The 19,373-nt window shown below is 54.2% G+C and overlaps 1 protein-coding gene across 1 annotated transcript in view; it reads right to left on the reverse strand.

Annotated features, from left to right (window-relative positions):
* Positions 1-17,003, reverse strand: part of SNRNP200 (small nuclear ribonucleoprotein U5 subunit 200) — a 50,974-nt gene extending 33,971 nt beyond the window's left edge. Inside the window, exons 1-21 of the mRNA XM_061548403.1 lie at positions 16,593-17,003; positions 14,562-14,725; positions 13,626-13,797; positions 13,196-13,388; positions 12,303-12,358; positions 11,605-11,703; positions 11,047-11,199; positions 10,606-10,705; positions 10,156-10,376; positions 9,468-9,641; positions 8,532-8,669; positions 8,044-8,199; positions 6,991-7,161; positions 6,350-6,543; positions 5,389-5,512; positions 4,881-5,030; positions 4,312-4,422; positions 3,614-3,745; positions 3,044-3,232; positions 2,374-2,571; positions 1,214-1,366 (exon numbers count right to left, since the gene is read on the reverse strand). Coding sequence (XP_061404387.1) covers positions 1,214-1,366; positions 2,374-2,571; positions 3,044-3,232; positions 3,614-3,745; positions 4,312-4,422; positions 4,881-5,030; positions 5,389-5,512; positions 6,350-6,543; positions 6,991-7,161; positions 8,044-8,199; positions 8,532-8,669; positions 9,468-9,641; positions 10,156-10,376; positions 10,606-10,705; positions 11,047-11,199; positions 11,605-11,703; positions 12,303-12,358; positions 13,196-13,388; positions 13,626-13,797; positions 14,562-14,725; positions 16,593-16,637 — 3,093 coding nt within the window. The 5' untranslated portion in view covers positions 16,638-17,003. The remainder of the gene's footprint in view (positions 1-1,213; positions 1,367-2,373; positions 2,572-3,043; positions 3,233-3,613; positions 3,746-4,311; positions 4,423-4,880; positions 5,031-5,388; positions 5,513-6,349; positions 6,544-6,990; positions 7,162-8,043; positions 8,200-8,531; positions 8,670-9,467; positions 9,642-10,155; positions 10,377-10,605; positions 10,706-11,046; positions 11,200-11,604; positions 11,704-12,302; positions 12,359-13,195; positions 13,389-13,625; positions 13,798-14,561; positions 14,726-16,592) is intronic.
* Positions 17,004-19,373: the final 2,370 nt, after the last annotated feature.

Genomic DNA, 19,373 nt, shown 5'->3' on the forward strand with positions numbered 1-19,373 from the left:
CATTGACGCACACACACATGGACTCGCAGACACAACGCACACACATATATGGACTCACACGCACATATGGATGTACACACGCACACTCTAACTTTTATGGACTAAATAAGTTTGTAAATAATAGTTTTCTATGTACGTGACTTTAGCGAAAGAAGCAAGGGAGAGGGGAAATGCACACTGTATAATAAGTAAGTAATTAGGAGCGACTGCGAGGGTCTTCCGCCATGTTGGTGCAAATTAATGAAAGTCAACGAATACAAAATTAACCTAACCTACCTGTAACTATGAGCAGCACCAATCAAGCGTAATTGACATAACGTCACTGCTCAACCCCCCTACTGAGGGGGCAAGTGTAAATATGATAGAATGAAGATGTAATTCAGTATATTTATTGGTTTGCCCCTGTGCAGTGATATTGCGTGGCTGATTATGCCTCAAGAGTACAGAAAAAGGCAATTTTTAATAAACATTGGTTCATCCCTGTCATTATTAAATCTAACCTATAAAAAGACAATTTGTAATCAGTAAACAGTCATGGTAATAAATGTTAGAAGGGAGCTGTAAAACCTGCGTGTGTTACCTTGTGCAGTGTCCACATGAAAGATAGTTCCCCCCTCACCCCCACCGAACGCGTGTGACTTGGCAGGGGCCCTCCCCCCCACCGAACGCTGTGAGTTCGGTGAGCTCATCCGGCAAGCGAGGCTGCATTGGCTGGGTCACGTAGCCGGTATGCCTAGCCACTGCATGCCCAAGCAGCTTCTGTTTGGTCGGATAAATGGCACTAAACGGGAGCGGTACGGGCTAGACAAAAGATGGACTGATGTGTTTCAGGAGGATGTGGTACCAGCAGTGTCAAGATCGGCCTCTATGGAAGAGGTTCGTGAAGGATGCTACTGGGTAGTTGGAGGCAGTCGCCCTCCATCAACAGTGGAGGAAAGAGGAGCAACGCTCACAACAATGAGCAAGGCCCAAGGTGGATAAAACACAGCAAGTTGGCACAGTGGGGAGCATCTGCCCATGGGTTGACATGATTGGCACCTGTCTGCCAGCGAGCCTTAGACACTTCATGTTGCTTCAAAAAGTGCACATGGCCTGCCACAAGCGCCGTGGTGACACACCACCGACATGTAGTGGCGAATGGTGGCTGTTGTTGTTGTGTGTGTAGAGACCTATGTGTGCGAGTGTAACCTCGCGTGTGCGTGCATGCACCCACCTCGCGCACGTTGATGTGTCGGAACTCGGAGGAGAGGGAAAAGACACGGAAGAGCTCGATCTCGCTCAGCGTGGGCTTCAGCAACTGGTTGTAGGTGGCCATGCTCTCGTGCGTGCAGTAGTAGTGTGAGGCGATGCGGCCCAGATCCGTGGCCTGCACACACGCGTACGCACACACATCCCCCCAATACTCGTCGCCTTCACACAGACACTCAACTTATAACGCTGCAGAGCTCGCTCTCGCCGAGACACTCGGCGACTCGGAGGCGCGAGCGGGGAAGGATTCAGCAGCAGCCACGTGGTGGAGCGCCAGTTCCAAGTCTCCCCTTCCCCCGAGCTCTGCAGTCCTCTACATGTTAAGATGTTACCGGACAATTAATTAGTGTTTTAACACGTGTGGGGAAACCGGAGCACCCGGAGATAACCTCTATCCCATACAGATAAAGACAGGTGGAGTCCTGATTTTGCTGTACCGCCATCTCCTGACAAACCAGGGTATGGCTTCCTCCTTGAAACCCACGGGAAGGGAGTTGTGTAATATTTGTGTGGTGATGGAACAACCCTCACTGCTGTCTCCAGTGCTGGACTAGAGGCCACGCCACGTGCAGCGAAGCCACCAGCACTGGCCCAGCTAATGCAATGGAGTTTGCTGCGAAGCGAGGTCCATGCCCGACCACCTGCGTCCCCCATGCTGATGTTTCTACAGCAACAGGTACTCATTTAAGGCCGAGTCGAACGAGGGGAGGCGCAAGAACCAGTTGAGATCATCATCACCGATGTTGGCCGCGAGCGGGAATCGAACTCGGGCCGCCGGGTACGTAGCGCGGTGCAGCGCTAACCGCTCTCCAGACAATAACGCACACAGCGACACATGCATATCGTCACCATCAGCATCGTCATCGGCCATGATCGATCAACTGCTGGATAAAGGCCTCCCCACAAGCGTTAGCCATCCTTTACGGCGCCGCCAAACACCACCCCGCCTGGCAACCATTTCACCGCTCCATCTCCGTGCGAGCGTGTGTCGCCGTGCGCGTGTACCCGTGTATGCTTGTACCCGTGCGTGCGCACACGTGTATCCGTGCGCGTGTACCCGCGTGTACCAGCGTGTGCGCGTGTACCCATGCTTGTGTACCCATTCGCGTATAACGGTGCGCGTACCTGCAGGTGGCCCGTCTTCTTGTCGTACTTCACCAGGTTGGTCTTGTCTAGCACGAGCGCTGCTGTGTGCACGAGGTCGAGACGCCGCGCCTCCAGTGCGGGGTCCGAGCGCAGCGCATCGGCGCTCACGCCGTACAGCGCAGGCGAGCGCAGCATGCGCACGTATAGATACGTGTAGCTCAGCCAGTTCACCGCATCCTGCAAGGAGACACGCGGGGAGGAAACATGGTGAGACACCGAGAGACACGCAAAAATGTGGGAAAATCGCGTGTGTGTGATCTCCCCGTGTGTGTGCGACATCGTGCGTGCGATTGTGTGCACGTGTGAGCGGTATTGTAGCGGTTAGCGCGCTGCGCTACGAACCCGGCGACCCGAGTTCGATTTTCGCTCATGGACAACGCCAGTGACGATTATCTGAATTAGTCCTGCGCTTCCCCTAGGTTGACTTGGACTCAAATGAGTACCTGGGGCAATGTGTAAACATCCCCATTAGGGAGACATAGATGACTGGGCGCGGTGCTGGCCAACCGCCCCCTCACGAAGGCCAGTATGGCACACAGGTGCTCGCTAACAACACTTCCCCCAACGGTCTGTTGAAGCTATAGACGGAATCGTTGTCTCTGCTTGGGTGCAATTGTGAGCGTGCAATTGCCAATGGCTGCAGACAGACCTTGGTGTTCTGCACGTTGCCCAGCACCACCTCGGCGTTGAGCATGTCAGGCAGCTTGGACACGAGCTGGCTCTCGATGGGCAGCTGCTGGTTGAGCAGCGACAGGTAGTACTGCAGCTCCGAGTGCGATGTGATGAGGATCCCCTCACCCTTGGTGTCGTACTGGGGACGCCCCGCACGGCCCAGCATCTACATTGCGCACATGCGGATTTACACACACACAGACTTGTACACAAATTTACATAGACTTACACACACAGACGCAGACTTACACACACACGTACACAAAGCAGCACCACGCCCGATCACCTTTGTCTCCCCAGTGACGATGTTTACACACCGCACCAGATACTCATTTGAGGCTGAGTCGACCTAGGGCAGAGGCTCAGGACCAGTTCAGATATTTGTTATTGGTGTTCGCCGTGAGTGGGTGGGAATCGAACTCGGCTCGCTGGGTCCGTAGCGCAGCTCGGCAACTGCTGCGCCACCACTCCGCACGCCGTGCGCCCCACACGCGCACACACACACACACGGGTACGCACACACACCGATAGGGCCCAGACTCGTCACCTGCAGCACGTCGAGGGCTCCCAGCTCGGTCCAGCGGCCCTTCTCAGGGCTGTACACCTGGGTGCCCTTGATGACCACCGTGTGCGCCGGCAGGTTTACTCCCCACGCCAGCGTCGCCGTCGACACCAGCACCTGCACGGCAACCGCATGGCCAGCGCCAGCGGCATGACAACCGCGACAGGTGAGGTGCGCAACGGCAACGACGGTGCACGCACGCACACACACGTACAAATACACACACAAATACAAAGATACGTACACACACTCTTTGGTTCTTTCGGTAAACACACGTAGGTAGAAAAATAATAGATCACGACGTTTTGATCACAACAACAAGCGACCGTCTTCAGGTGAGAGAGACACGTACACACAAAGACAAAGGTCCCCTGTATAGCCTTAACAAACTGTAGGAGCATATACACACACACACACGCGCTCACGTGAACCCACATGTACATGCACACGTTCTCACGTGAACCCACGTATACACGCACACATGCGCTCACGTGAATCCACGTACACGCAAACAGACGCTCACATGAACCTACGTATACACGCACACAGGCTCTCATGTGAACCCGCACACAGGCGCTCACGTGAAACCACATGTACACACACTCGCTTACTCAAACCCACATGTACACACACACACGCACTCGCTTACACGAACCCACATGTACACACACACGCACGCGCACCTGGATGTGCTTGTCAGCGAAGAGGTCCTCCACGAGTGTGCGGTCGACGCGGGACATGCCGGCGTGGTGGATCGCAAACCCGTAGGGCAGCAGGTCCTTCAACTCCAGATTCTACCCCACAAAAAAGACAAAGATCCCCCGGAAAGCCTCAACAGACTGTAGGGGCAAGTGCTGTTAGCGAGCACCTATGAAGGCTGGAACGGTACACGAGGGGGTGGATGGCCAGCACCACGCCCGACCACCTTTGTCTCTCCAGTAGCGATGTTTACACACCATACCAGGTACTCATTTGAGGCTGAGTCGACCTAGGGGAGGCCCAGGACCAGTTCAGATAATCGTCACTGGTGTTGGCCGTGAGCGGGAATCGAACCGGGTCGCCGGGTTCATAGCGCAGCACGCTAACCGCTACACTACCGCTCCCCACGCAAACCCGTGATTCTACCCCACACACACACAGACGTGCACACGCAACGATCATGACAAGACTGGCTGCAGTGGTTGGGGTCAAATGGTCAGAGTTAAGGGTCAGGGGGTCACCAGGTCGTGGGGTCACAGTTGCTGGGTCGCACCTTGCACTGCTCGGCCTCTGTGCGCAGGACCTCCGTGGAGGCCGACCCCTCGCGCAGGAAGTTGCCCAACGTGTCCTTCTCCAGGCACATATCCCGGATGGCGCGCGCCGTCTTCCCTGTCTCCTTGCGCGAGTGGACAAACACCAGCACCTGCGGGGAGACGCGCGCACAGGGAGATGACACATGGGGGGGGTGCGAGGAAACACGCACGGGGACGAGCGGGACACAGTGGCACACTCATGGGAAGGCACGGGGAAGTGCGGCGTCACACAAGGCACTCGCTCAAGAAACATATCGTCGTGTCGCGTGGTGTGTGCATGGTGTATTGTGGTATGGTGCCAGCATTCTGGTGCCAGTATGGTTTGCGAGTAGCGTAAAAGCGGTCTGAGAGTGAGCGATGCGTCACCTGGTCCTTGCCCACTGGCTCCAGCACCTGAGTGAGTGTGAGTGAGAAAGCCAGCAAAGCAAGCAAGCCAGCAAACGAGCGTGCGAGTAGGCGATGCGTCACCTGGTTCTTGCCCGCGTGCTCCAGCACCTTCTCGTACACGATCTCGTTCATGATCTGGAAGCGTTTCATCGCCTTCTTCTCTGTCACCCCCACGTACTGCTGCTCCAGAGGCACGGGCCGGAAACTACAAAGACAAAGATCCACAGTATAGCCTCCAAGACTCTGTTGGGGCACGTGCCGCTGTGTATTCGCGCAATGCATTAGCCATGTAGGGAGAATTAGTTTGTCATCCTTACCCCACACCTCCAATAAGCATTGTTGTTTGGCTGAGAACTGTGCAAAAGGTTAACATACATACATCAGGCTATCAGAGAAGACCTGAGGTACCTGTAACAATAGCCCTTTAAGGTCCCATCAGCAGACATCATATCAGCCATCAGGAGCCATCAGGAACTGTCAGATTCCATCGGTCCAATCAGGAGCTGTTAAGATGCTGCCAGGGTCCATCAGATCCCTTCATGAGCCGTCAGGACCTATCAGCCTCCATCAAGCACCGTCAGGTCCCATCAGGTCCCATTGGATCCCATTAGGTCCCACCTAGTCCCACCAGGTCCCGTCTGGTCCCACCTAGTCCCACCAGGTCCCGTCTGGTCCCACCTGGTCCCGCCTGGTATGCAGTAGGTCGTGGGTTTAATCCTGACCCTGATGCTTGCTGTATATTTGAAGTTTGCACGTTCTCTCCATGGTCATGTGGATTTTTATGCGGGTCCTCCGGTTTTCCCTCCAAATTTAGAATCAACATGCGTTGAGAATATTTGTCTGCGATAAACGCCCACACGATAAGCCACTTCGTTGAGCTATCATTCGTGATAACCAGGTCACTTCTGAAAAAGAGCTACGTAGCTCAGTGGGCTTTACCACCTGGTAAAATAAAAAAAAGTGTATTTTATAGTTTAGGTCCCACCAGGGCCCACAAGGGCCCACGGGGGAGCCGCGGGGACTCCGTGGAGGCGGGTCGCACCTGTTGTCGAAGAAGAAAAGGCCCTTGGCGGGGTCGACGCGCAGGAAGGCGGCCACGTCCTCATAGTTGGGCAGTGTGGCACTGAGGCCGACGAGGCGTGCGTCCTCCTGCGTCATCTCCACGCTGCGAATTGTGCGCGCCACCAGCGCCTCCAGCACAGGGCCACGCTCGTCGTGCAATAGGTGGATCTCATCCTGCGGGGTGGGGGGCGAGTGAAATTACTCTCGCGGCGACGGCGGCGGCGCACAGTGGCCGTGTACGAGATGGTGGTGATGGTGAAGATGATGATGGTGCACAGAGTGCAGATGTATGAGATGGTGGTAGTGATGGTGGTGGTGATGATGCTTGTGGTGGTGATGTTGGTAGTGGTGATGGCGGTGGTATAGATAATCGAGGTCTCATAATGATGATGGCAGTGATGGTGTAGATAGCATAATGGCGCTAGTGGTGGAAATTACGAAGACGGTGAAATGGACGTGGTGTATGTAGGGGGTTATGCAGCACAGTGTGTGGTGGTGGATGTGGTCTCAGGATGGGAGCTCCGGCAGTAGCGGCGATGGTGACCGATCACACGAGCTGGATGCAGGACCTCCCCCAGGCCTCGTGGGTGACATGGGGCCGTGAGCGATGGACACACTCACGATGATGACGAGGCGCACGAGCTGCGTGTAGGGCCGCTCGCCGCCCTTGCGGGTTATGATGTCCCACTTCTCGGGAGTGCACACGATGATCTGCGTGGCGTTGATCTCCTCCTTGCACAGCTGATGATCTCCGGTCAACTCCGCCACCTTCAGTCCGTAACTTGACAGGCGCTGGGGGAGGGTGCATGGGGGGGGGGGGGGAAAGTGGGGGCAAACATTAATAAAGACAAAGATCCCCTGTATAGCCTTAACATACTGTTGGGGCAAGTGCTGTTAGCGAGCACCTATGAAGGCCGGGATGGCACACGAAGAGCGTGGGTGACAAGCACCACGCCCGGCAGCCTTTGACTCTTCAGTAACGTTGTTTACACACCGCACCAGGTACTCATTTGAGGTTGAGTCGACCAAGGGGAGACCCAGGACCGGTTTAGATAATCGTCACTGGTGTTAATCATGAGCGGGAAACGAACTCGAGTGGCCGGGCTCGTAGTGCAGTGCGCTAACCGCTACAATACCGCTCCCCACATTAATACAAAGACACACAGACCCACACACACAGACACACACACAACAGCCGCCGTTTGCCACGAAGTGGCAGTGACGTCACCACAGCGCTTAATGCCAGGCTAGACGCACTTTGAGGCTAACACTCAAAGTGTTGAAGGCAAGAGATTGCGGAACAAACCCAGGTGTCATGGGTTGACTGACTGAGATGACTGGCAGATGCACGAACTATAATCCCCAGTGCCAACTTGCTGCGCTTTAGCCACCTGGAGCTCCGCTTATTGTTGTGAGCGTCGCTCCTCCTCTCTCCACTGCTATTGGAGGGCAACTGTCTCCAACTGCCCAGTAGCGTCCTTCACAAGCCTCCTGCACAAGAAGCCGATCTCGACACCCGCTGTTGCTGGTCATCGGCAAGTCCACTCAGTTTTACATCCTCCTGTACCGCCGCATTAGCCCATCTCGTCTCCAGCCCGTGCCATGCCCATTTATCCCCCTTATCCAGCCTAACGGCAGCTGTCTGGGCACGCACACATGCATGCACGCGCTCACCTTGGAGAAGCTGCCGACGATTTCTTGCACGAGCGAGCGCATAGGCGCGATGTAGATGATCTTGAAGTCGTCCGTGTTAATGGTACCGTCCATGTTGATGTGCTTGCCGATCTCGCGCAGCATGCACAGCAGCGCCACGTTCGTTTTGCCGGCGCCCTGCACGGACACAAGCAGCACAATGCGAGAGACACAGGTCAACCCACCGCACAGGCTTCCACAGGCTGTTCGGGCAAGCGTTGCTATCTGTGTCCCCGTGTCACTGTATCTCCATGTGTCCCCACATCTCTGTATCCGTGTGTCCCCGTGTCTCTGTATCCCCATGTCTGTGTCTCTGTATCCCCAAGTCTTCTGTATCCCCGTGTGTCCCCGTGTATCCCCGTGCCACCACCCGCCCCCCGCGTCCGCCCCCCGCGTCCGCCCCCCGCGTCCGCCCCCCGCGTCCGCCCCCCGCGTCCGCCCCCCGCGTCCGCCCCCCGCGCCACCCTCACCGTGGGTGCGCACAGCAGCAGGTTCTGGTCCGACTCCAGGGCAGCGCGGTGAAGTTTGCTCTGGATGCGGTTTAGGGTCTTGATGCCCTCGAACGCCGCCTGCGCATACTTGGGCAGCTTCTCCACAGGCAGCAGTTGCTGCAGCACGACACGGATAACATCACACAGAGGTCCCCCGTGTCACCCACGCAACCCGCTGGGGAAAGGGCCATCAGCGAGCACCTATCAAGGCTGGACAGAGCACCTATGAGAGGCTGGTTGGACCCGTACCATGCCCGGCCACGTGTGTCTCCCCCCTGCTGATGTTTACACACCATGTCAGGCACTAATTTAAGGATGTAGTCGGCCTAATGGAGGCCCAGAAACGGTTTAGATATTCAATGGTTTTGACGCCGAGCGAGAATCGAACTCGGGATGCTGGATTTGTCGTGCGACGTGCTAACTTATTCACTACTACACCCCCTACACACACACTCTCTCGCACACTTGTGTCTGTGCGAGTGAGGAGGTGGCAGGGGTGCCGCCCACCTAGACAATCACAGAAGACAAAGATCCCCCGTGTAGCCTTAATATACTTTTGGGGCAAGTGCTGTTAGCGAGCACCTATGAAGGCCGACACGGCCCACGAGGGGGTGGGTGGCCAACACCACGCCCAGCCGGCCTTGTCTCCCGACTGGCGATGTTTACACACCGCACCAGGTACTCATTTGAGGCCATGTCGACCGAGGGGAGGTTTAGATAAGCATCACTGGTGTTGGCCGTGGGCAGGAATCCAACTCGGTCCGCCGGGTTTGTAGCGCAGCACTCTAACACGCTGCGCTTCCTCGTCAATCATACACTCCACTACACACAAACTGCCCCCCGCAATCACTCCCACGCTCTCGTGTCTGTGAGAGTGTGCGTGCGAGTGAGGAGGTGGAGAGCGGTGCTGCCCACCTCGTCGGGTCCGAACGGCTTGGGCTTGAGTGCTGGCACATGCACCTCCTCGCAGCCGCGCCGCTGCTTGCGGAAGGAGCCGTCGGGCAGCTGACAGCGCTTGTTGGCCATGAAGTGGCTGCCCTGGGCGAAGGTGAGCGACTCCAGGTCGAGCGACTGGCGCGGCGTCTGGGTCTGCACACGCGGCACAGAGTACGATCACCACTGCGACGCTCACCACCACAATACTCTCCACCACCGCGCTTCAACACCACCACTGCGCCCACCACCACCGCTTGCCGATGTCTCCAGCCCTATGTTGAGGGGCGACTGCCTCCGTCTCTCTCGGCGTGTCTTCGCGTGTAAAAAACTTTTTTTATTTTACCAGGTAAGGCATGCTGAGCTGTAAAGCTCTTTTTCAGAAGCGGCCTGGGCACAAACAATAGCTCAACGAAGTGGCTTATTGTGTGGAAATTGAAATCAGTCAAATACTCTAAACGCATGTTTCTAAATGGAGGGAAAAACCACAGTACTTGGAGAAAATACACGTGACCACGGGGAGAACATGCAAACTCCAACCGACCTCCTATATACCAGGCAAGGTAGTTAACATCTCGCCACCGTGACCCCATGCCCCCGCGCGTCTCTCTCCTCAGAGTCATGCTCCATCTCCGTCGGGCTGAGCCCCATGTCCCCGCATATCTCTCACCTCCGAGTCGTGCTCCATCTCCGTCGTGCCCAGCCCTGTGTCCAGACGTGACTGCCTCTGTCTCTCCCGGCGCGTCCGCTCCTCGCGCACGAGGTCGGCCTTGTCCGTCTCGTGCAGCGCGGCCAGGATAGCACTCAGCTCTGAGTCAGACTCCATCTTCCCGATGATCTCCTCCTTCTGCTGCTCGCTCTGAGCACTCGCCAGCAGCGTGCAGTACAGCACTGCAGAGATGGCGCCATCACGACCATTATCATCACCATCGTCACGACCATTATCATCGTCATCGCTAACGTTGCTCTCAGAGCTCACGAGTAACATGTAGTACAGCACTCTAGTGAGACATCATCATCAACTAAAATACCAATATCACCAAACAACCACACACGGTTAACCACCATGGAGCGGGGCACTGTCGATTGCTTTGGTTACATGGTTGCCATGGTTACGCACCCATCATGCGGTGCTGCCTCAGCGTGCGGATGAAGTCGAAGGTGTTGAACCCGAGCAGTAGAACCAGCTGATTCTCACACTCGCGGTCGTCACTCGCCGTCTACGCGGGACACACACGGAACAAGGACGCATGCGCACGTGATACACGGGACACACGGGACACGCACGCACATGCAAGGGACACGCGGGACACACACGCACACACGGGACACGCACACACATGCGCACGGGACACACGCACACACGGGACACGCACACATGCAAGGCACGCACACGGGACTCCCGCGCACGTGCAAACAACATGCACAGGTGAACACAAGATACGCACGAGATCGATACGCCACCAATTCTTAGACTGACACTGACACGCGGGGATCAACAAGAGAGGGTGTGGGTGATCAAGGGGCGAAGCGAGTGCGTGAGTGAGCGAGCGGTTCACACCTTGAGGATGTGGAGGACCTCATCGGCCTTGCGCTGCGAGGTTATGGCGTCGTCGTAGAAGGCCGACAGCTGCCGCTGCAGCCAAAAGGCGTCCACCTGGCGTGGGTGCAGCTCCTTCTTCTTGGCCGAGAGCATGTCTTCCGCTCCGCCGAGCTACAACCACAACCATAACCACCACACAATTAAACAGACGTGTCCTCCGCTCCACCCAGCGACAACCACCACACAACCACCACCACAGAAACTATCCAACAAGCACCATCAAACGAATGATCTGGTGATGGCGGTGGTGTTGGTGGTGGTGCACAAATGACAACACAACTCAGCGCTCTGCGTGTGTGCACGTTGTTTAGCTGTGTGCGCGTGGTCATAAAAACAAGGTACGTGACGGGCGATGGTTCGGGCGATGGCCCGTCATCGTAGCACAACAACCACTATGGTGTGCGTGTCTGGTGTGGTATGATGCGGTGTTTGGTATATAAAGCATGTGGTGCATGGTGTGGCGTGGTGTAACGTGGTGTGACGAGGTGCGGTGTGACGAGGTGCGGTGTGACATACATTGGCCGACAGCGTCGCCTCCTCAGCCGCCTCCACTCCCTCGCTGTCCTCATCAGAGGCCTCCTCACGCACCTCCCCATATACGTCCTCGTCGCCACCCTACCCACAACCGCGTCACAACCATGTCACAACTGTATCACAACCGCGTCACAACACCCAACCCACACCAGTGATATGGAATAATGGCGTTGATGGTGGCAAAGCACAGGACGTGCACGCATGCACACAGGACATGCACACAGGACACACACGCACGGGACACGTGGTGATATTGATGGTGATAATGGCTGTTGGTGATGATGGTCATGATGGTCATGATGATCATGAGAATTATGGTGGTAATGGTTTTAATGGTGCGAATTGTAGTGATGATGGTAATAGTGTTGATAGTGATAGTGGTGGTGATGGTGTTAATGGTGATCATGGTGGCGGTGATGATGGTAATGGTGTTAATGGTGAAAGTGGTGATGTTGATGGTGTTGATAAACGGCATAGTGGTGGTGATGATGGTGCTAATGATGGTGATTGTGATGATGGTGGTGATAGTGGTGATGATGGTGATGGTGTCAATGGTGGTAGTGGTATTAGTGACAACAGTGATGTCGTCGACGGATGATGGTGATGACGACGGTGACGATGGTGAGGATGGTGATGATAGTGAGGATGGTGATGGTGGTCCCTGCCGGCTCAGCTCCTACCTCCTCATCCGATTCAAACTGCACGTTGACTCCGTACGTCTCGTCAATGTTGTCGTCTGCACACGCAGACACAAAGGCAAAGGTCCCCCCCCCCCATCGAGTAGCCTTAACAGACTGTTGGGGAAAGTACTGTTAGCGTGAAGCACCTCTGAAAGAGTGGGCACTGCCCACAAGAGAGGTGGGTGGCCAGCACCTCCCCTGGCCGCCTTTGTTGTTACACACCGCACCACGTACAGCCACACGCCGCGAGCTCATCAAACGTGAAGCCACCCGGGAGGCTATGGCATCCATCCACACTCGCGTTATGGTGCCCCTGCAGTGGCAGCAGGAGCGCTTTGCCACTCATTCCAACATACAGCAGATATTTTGGCGAGTGAAAAGGTTAATTAATACAGTTTTAAATCAATTATTATTCAATAGTTTTCATATTTATGTTGTTTATTATTGTTTTTGCATTGTGAAAAGTGATATAGGTGTACATTTTTAGGTTAGGAGTAGTGTTTTAATGACTGTCCGAAACATACCCCTACACATTTTTTCCGAATTACTACATTTCCTTTTACGTGTTTTTTTGAAGAACCTCTACTTATTTAAGGCCGGGTCGACCTAGCAAGGGCCCAGAACCAGTTCATATATTTGTCACTGTCATGTTAGCCGTGGGTGGGAATCGAACTGGGGTCACTGGGTTCGCAGTGCAGTGTGCTCACCACTACGCACATGCAACACACATAGACACGCTCGGGCATTAACTCATGGCCACACTGAGACACATGAAGACACACAGACACAGGAACAGACACACAGAGACAAGTGAACAATGACAGCCACGGTCATGGCCATGACCAGGGTCGTGGCCGTGGCGGGTGCCGTGACGGTGCGGGTGAGCAGGTTACCCATGTTCTGTGTGTGCGTCTCCCCGCCGTAGTCGGAGATCTTTTTGCCCAGGTTGACGAGGACGTGGTAGCGCGAGTCCTCCAGGGTCCCCAGCAGGCCCTCAATGTCGCGCCGCCGCTCCTTGTCGCGCAGCTTCTCGCTCTTCAGCACGGCGAGCACCTCGTCGGCAGCGCCGCACAGGATGTCACGCGGCTGCCGCATGTGCACAGCACCGTCGCACACACAGCACCGTCACGACACAGGCACACACATACAGCACCATCACGCGCACACACGCCGACAACACCGTCACAGCACAAACACACACACCCACAGAACCGTCACAGCACTGTCATGGCACACACACACACAGCACCGTCACAGCACAGGCACACACGCACAGCACCGTCTCGTGCACACACATGGACGCGCATACGCGTATGGATGTACCTGGTCCCCGAGCGCCGCCTGGATGAAGCTGAGCAGCACCTCATAGGTGTCGCGCGTCTCCTTGGTGCGCGGTTTATACACGATGCCCACCATCTCGTCGATGCCATCCGACAGCAGCGTGTAGCCCCGCATCTTCTTCATGTCATGCCGGTCCTCGTCACGCTTACGTCGCCTACACGGCGGAGAAGAGGTGCCGAGGGCACGGGCGTCAAGAGGAGGAGGTCGTGAGGAGTGCGCAGCGGCGAAGGGAAAGATAATACGAGCAGGGAGATGGGATAAGGAGAAAGAACACTTACCGAACGCACATCTCCCTGCTGAATACATCGATACCCCCCTCACCATGACCATAACCTCCACCTCTCACCACTACCTCACCTTTCCTACCTCTTCACCCCCACCTCAAGCCCTCTCATGACCACCTCACCATCAATACCTCACCCTCCTCTGCTATTACCCCCCCTCCACCCCATCCACACCTCACCCACCCTTCCCCACCACTTCCCTCATCACGACCTCACCCCCCTTCCTTCCCACTATCTCACCCTCTCTCATTACCACCTCACCACCAACACCGCCCCCCTCTGTCTATTTAAGGCCTCGCCACAGAGACGATCTCCCTCTCTGTGCCTGTGTTACTCTCTCTCTCTCTATGTATCTTAGTGATATCTGTCTGCTTATATGTCTGTCTATAGTTTTCTGGTTAGATTTTTTTGTTGCTATTTCATTTATACCTGATGATGATTGCTTGTGTTGCAATCGAAACGTCGTATGCTATTATTTAATTTATTATTTTATCTTTATACGTGACTTTACCGAAAGAACCAAAGAGTAATTCCTGCAGTCACGAAAGCTCTAAAATTAAGATTTAACACCTCAAAACCCTCTCAACACAACCTCCCCATGCACCCCCTCACCCCCACCACCTTCCACACGTACTTGGCTCTGCGTTCCTCGAGCAGCACGGGCTTGGAGCGCATGGCACGGTCGCCCATGCGGGAGCCGGTGAGCTTGCCCACGAGGGAGAGCACCTCCCCGGTGGCCTCGTCGCGCCGTGTGCGGTCGATCAGCGAGCGGTCGGCTTGCAGCACCAGGTTCGAGTTCTGAGATCGTCGTCAGTACCGTCAGCACAGGGTGTGCACGCCCAACACACTCGGCGTGTTGGCCCATCAACTTAACGCGGTTGCACTCTCACTTCACGTGCCACGCCTGACAACGTATTACAGGTAGTTCTCTACTTACGATGGAGATGCGTTACGACGACCCCATCGTAAGTCAAAAATATCGTAAGTCAGACCATCGTAACTCGGTGACTATCTGTATTTGGTGGCGATGCTGCCGCTGCTGCTGTGTTGGCGGTGGTGCACAAGCACAATTAACAACATCTCGACACGTTCCGGGTCAGAATAAGAGGTACAAATATAAACAATAGATCTGTGGTTCTCAACCGGGGGTGGGCGGACCCCTTGGGGGTACGTGGCAATGTCCCAGGGGGTACACGAGGTGATTTATAAAAATGCGTGAAATTTTCATGCATGGGGGACATTGGTGAATAATCATATATGAATCTGCCAATATAAAATAACTACGATACATTGTAATCCATATGGTAACCTAGACCGATATAAAAGACCTTTCTAAACTCATTGATGGTAAGCAATGTGGTTTCCAAGAGTAACCAGCGTGCACGAACACATGATGTCACGCGTGCAAAGCGTCCCTTGAATTTTGTTTGATTCGATTGCAGTTACTAGCTAGTTAGGATACCTCACAAAATAACACTTTTGGTTACAATATTGACGTTCATTATTCACACATTTATTTCTCGGAACCACGGTAAGTCAGCCAAGGGGGGTACGCTCGGTTGAAACCAAATCCAACAAGGGGGGTAACAGTAGTAGCCAAACAAGTTTGAAAACCACTGCAATAGGCGACAGTTCTGTGCAACGGGCCTTGTTCAGAAAGAGGCCAACTCTCCTCCACGCCGACTCGCTTCTGTGTGTGCTACGAAAAAGGAGCACAAAACGTCGCCTATGATGTTCATGTTTGTTTGTCTCCCACTTTGACGGCCACACTGATCTTGACAGACTGTGACAAGGGTTTTGTTAACACACTCGTGGGCACGGCCCTGGGTGACCCTCTCTATTCGGCTGCTGGACATCTCCACACGATGGTGATGAGGATGATGAGCCACTTCGTTGAGCTATGATTTGTGTCCAGGTCGTTTCTGAAAAAATAACGAATCGCTCAGTTGGCCTTACCTGGTAAAATAAAAGGCGTAGTTTGTTTATTTTGAGCGATTTGCTTACCTTTCCTATACCTTTGCCACCCCTATCGGTTTTTTGTTGTAGTGTTTGTTGATGTAACTTTCTTACAAGCACCTACTGGACATTTGTGAAAAAAAATCTTTATAGCTCATCGTATTTCTCCAGGATAAATATTCTGATTCTCTCGCTCGCACTCCGTTCATCGACACAGAACATCCCAATGCCGAGTCAATGAACCTGCGAATGACTCAATTCGGATTGCACACAGCAGCATGTGCAGCAACATCGCCAACCTACTGCAAACGTTCTGCCAGGACCCTCGTGAAAGAGTCTTGCGTGATGAGGCTGCTCTCAATAACTGCAGGTTACACAGCTCCGCACGTGTCGCTGGGCTCAACACGGAGGTGGTGCAGCACGACACACGCGGCATGACGCCCCAACACGTGCGAGCACTGCATCATTAACACAACGCTTAGCACGGCGTAAACACCTCACACACCAACACAACAATTGGCGACATAATCATCCTCGAGAATGAGAATTAAACAAACCAATTCACAGATTACCGGTGTGGAATCAATAAAGTCAATTCGCCTTCCGTCTTCACAACTCTCTCCCCCTCCACATCCCATCAGCCACGCGGCCTCCTGTGTGTAGCCTGCTTATTTAGTGACATGTCCCCGCGTCCCTGCGTATCACTCACCGCTTTGTACTCATACTGGAGACTGCGGGCAGTCACGTCCGCCATGCCTCAGCTGGGACGGGAGACAACGAAGATAAACGGAGACACGGGGAGAGGCTCAGGGGGAGAGACTCCGAGGGGGAGGCTGAGGGGAGTCACGCTCAGGGGGAGAGGCTCAAGGCGGGAGGCTGAGGGGAGAGACGCTCAGGGGGAGAGACACCGAGGGGGAGAGGCTCAAGGCGAGAGGCTCAGGGGGAGAGACACGGAGCGAGAGGCTGAGGGGGAAAGACGCTGCCTCGCTCATTCACGCGGGAGAGCTGCGACGACGCCAACACGATTTCAAGATGGCCGCCTCACGTGGTCCGCGCTCTCGCCTCCCATTGGCTGCAATTGCAAGCGCGCAGGCGCCTCGCGTCTTTCCGTCGGCCACCACTGCGCAGTCACAATGACCATATTCCCCATCCAACATGGCGGCCCAAGTGTTCCAACACTCACCCAACATGGCGGCCCAAGGGGTACCAACACTCACGCAACATGGCGGCCCAAGGGTACCAACACTCATACAACATTCTAGATTTGAAGCTTTCGTGACTGCAAGTATTCATATTCTTAGGTTTTTTCGGTAAAGACACGTAGGTAAATAATTAAAATTCTGGGAGGTCTTGCCGCCGATGGTTTTAGAGAGGGACGTTTGGTTGGTTCAATTAGGGAAGTCGAACTCGTGATGATTTTGTTGGTTTTTGTCGTTAGGCTATTAGTAGGATCGTTTTTAATTTTGGAGTAACTCCCATCATTAAGTAGGTCCAGGATTTTGTTGTTGTATAAATCTTTATCCATGATGACCGTGGCTTTGCCCTTGTCTGCCGAGAGGATGACTATATCATCTCTCTTTCTTAGGTCCGCGAGTTCAGAGCGTTCGTTTTTGCTAATGTTACTCGTGGGTTTATTAGCATTCTGAAGAATAGTGGCTATTTCAGCTCTTGCTACATCCGCATGGATGTGTCTTATGCCTCTGAGGGCAACATCAATCTGAGAAATCACATCCTCTACTAGTATATATTTAGGGGTGACGGCGAAATGTAGTCCTTTGGCCAGTACCGTTTTTAGATTGTCAGAAATTGGGATGTTACTCTGATTAATAACGGTCTTGTTAACATCCAGCTTTGTGATGTGTGGCTCTGGTTTCTTCTTAGATAGGAGGTTGAATTTAGAAATCAGGTTAGCTTTGCATTTGGCTGAATGCTAAGAAACCCACTAGTAACATTAGCAAAAACGAACGCTCTGAACTCTCGGCAGACAAGGGCAATGCCACGGTCATCATGGATAAAGATTCATACAACAACAACATCCTGGACCTACTTAATGATGGGAGTTACTCCAAAATTAAAAACGATCCTACTAACAGCCTAACGACAAAAACCAACAAAATCATCACGAGTTCGACTTACCTAATTGAACCAACCAAAAGTCCCTCTCTAAAACCATCGGCGGCAAGACCTCCCAGAATTTTAATTTTTTACCTACGTGACTTTACCGAAAAAAACCTAATACTCACACAACATGGCGGCCCAAGGGTACCAACACTCACGCAACATGGCGGCCCAAGGGTCACCGACACTCACCCAACATGGCGGCCCAAGGGTCACCGACACTCACGCAACATGGCGGCCCAAGGGTCACCGACACTCACGCAACATGGCGGCCCAAGGGTCACCGACACTCACCCAACATGGCGGCCCAAGGGTCACCGACACCAAACATGGCGACCTACTGTGGTGATATTTTAGTAGACGTGAATGTTGATGTGTCGGGTCGCCATGGCGACTTTACGTCAGTCTTCCACTTGGTGCACACAATATTGACTCGTCCTTATTGATTATACGCTGCTTTTACATTAGCAGTGGTGTAAAATCAAATATAACTCAATAAAGGCCCCATGGCGTAAACAAGTCTCTGACTCGTATCCACTCGACTACCTCTCTGGCCTTTCCGTGCGCTATGAAGGGGCATGGTCCACAACAGCAGAGACTCCCCGTGCGGCCTTCACAGACTATGAAGGACGGCACACGAGGGGGTGAGTGGCCAGCACCACGCCCGGCCGCCTCTTGTCTCCCCAGTGGCAGCGATGTTTACACACCGCACCGGGTACTCATTTGAGGCTGAGTCGACCTAGGGGAGGCCCAGGTCCGGGCTTCAGCCCCCCCCCCACACACACACATACGGTGTCATGAACAAATGTGTGCAGTACGACGCCTTCCGCCACGGCAAAGGTGAATTGTGAGACACGGTGAGGCACGTTGAGACACGGGGAGATACTGAGACACGGGAGACACTGTGCGACACGGGGTGAGACACTGTGAGACACGGGAGACATTGTGAGACACGGGGTGAGACACTGTGAGACACGGGGTGAGACACTGTGAGACACGGGGTGAGACACTGTGAGACACGGGGTGAGACACTGTGAGACACGGGGAGACATTGTGAGACACGGGGTGAGACACTGTGAGACACGGGGAGACATTGTGAGACACGGGGTGAGACACTGTGAGACACGGGGAGACATTGTGAGACACTGTGAGACACGGGGAGACATTGTGAGACACGAGGTGAGACACTGTGAGACACGGGGTGAGACACTGTGAGACACGGGGAGACATTGTGAGACACGGGGTGAGACACTGTGAGACACGGGGAGACATTGTGAGACACGGGGTGAGACACTGTGAGACACGGGGAGACATTGTGAGACACTGTGAGACACTGTGAGACACGGGGAGACATTGTGAGACACGAGGTGAG

Source organism: Lethenteron reissneri, chromosome 2 (assembly GCF_015708825.2).
Source record: "Lethenteron reissneri isolate LAM-NWPU_2019-01 chromosome 2, ASM1570882v1, whole genome shotgun sequence".
Lineage (NCBI taxonomy): Eukaryota > Metazoa > Chordata > Hyperoartia > Petromyzontiformes > Petromyzontidae > Lethenteron > Lethenteron reissneri.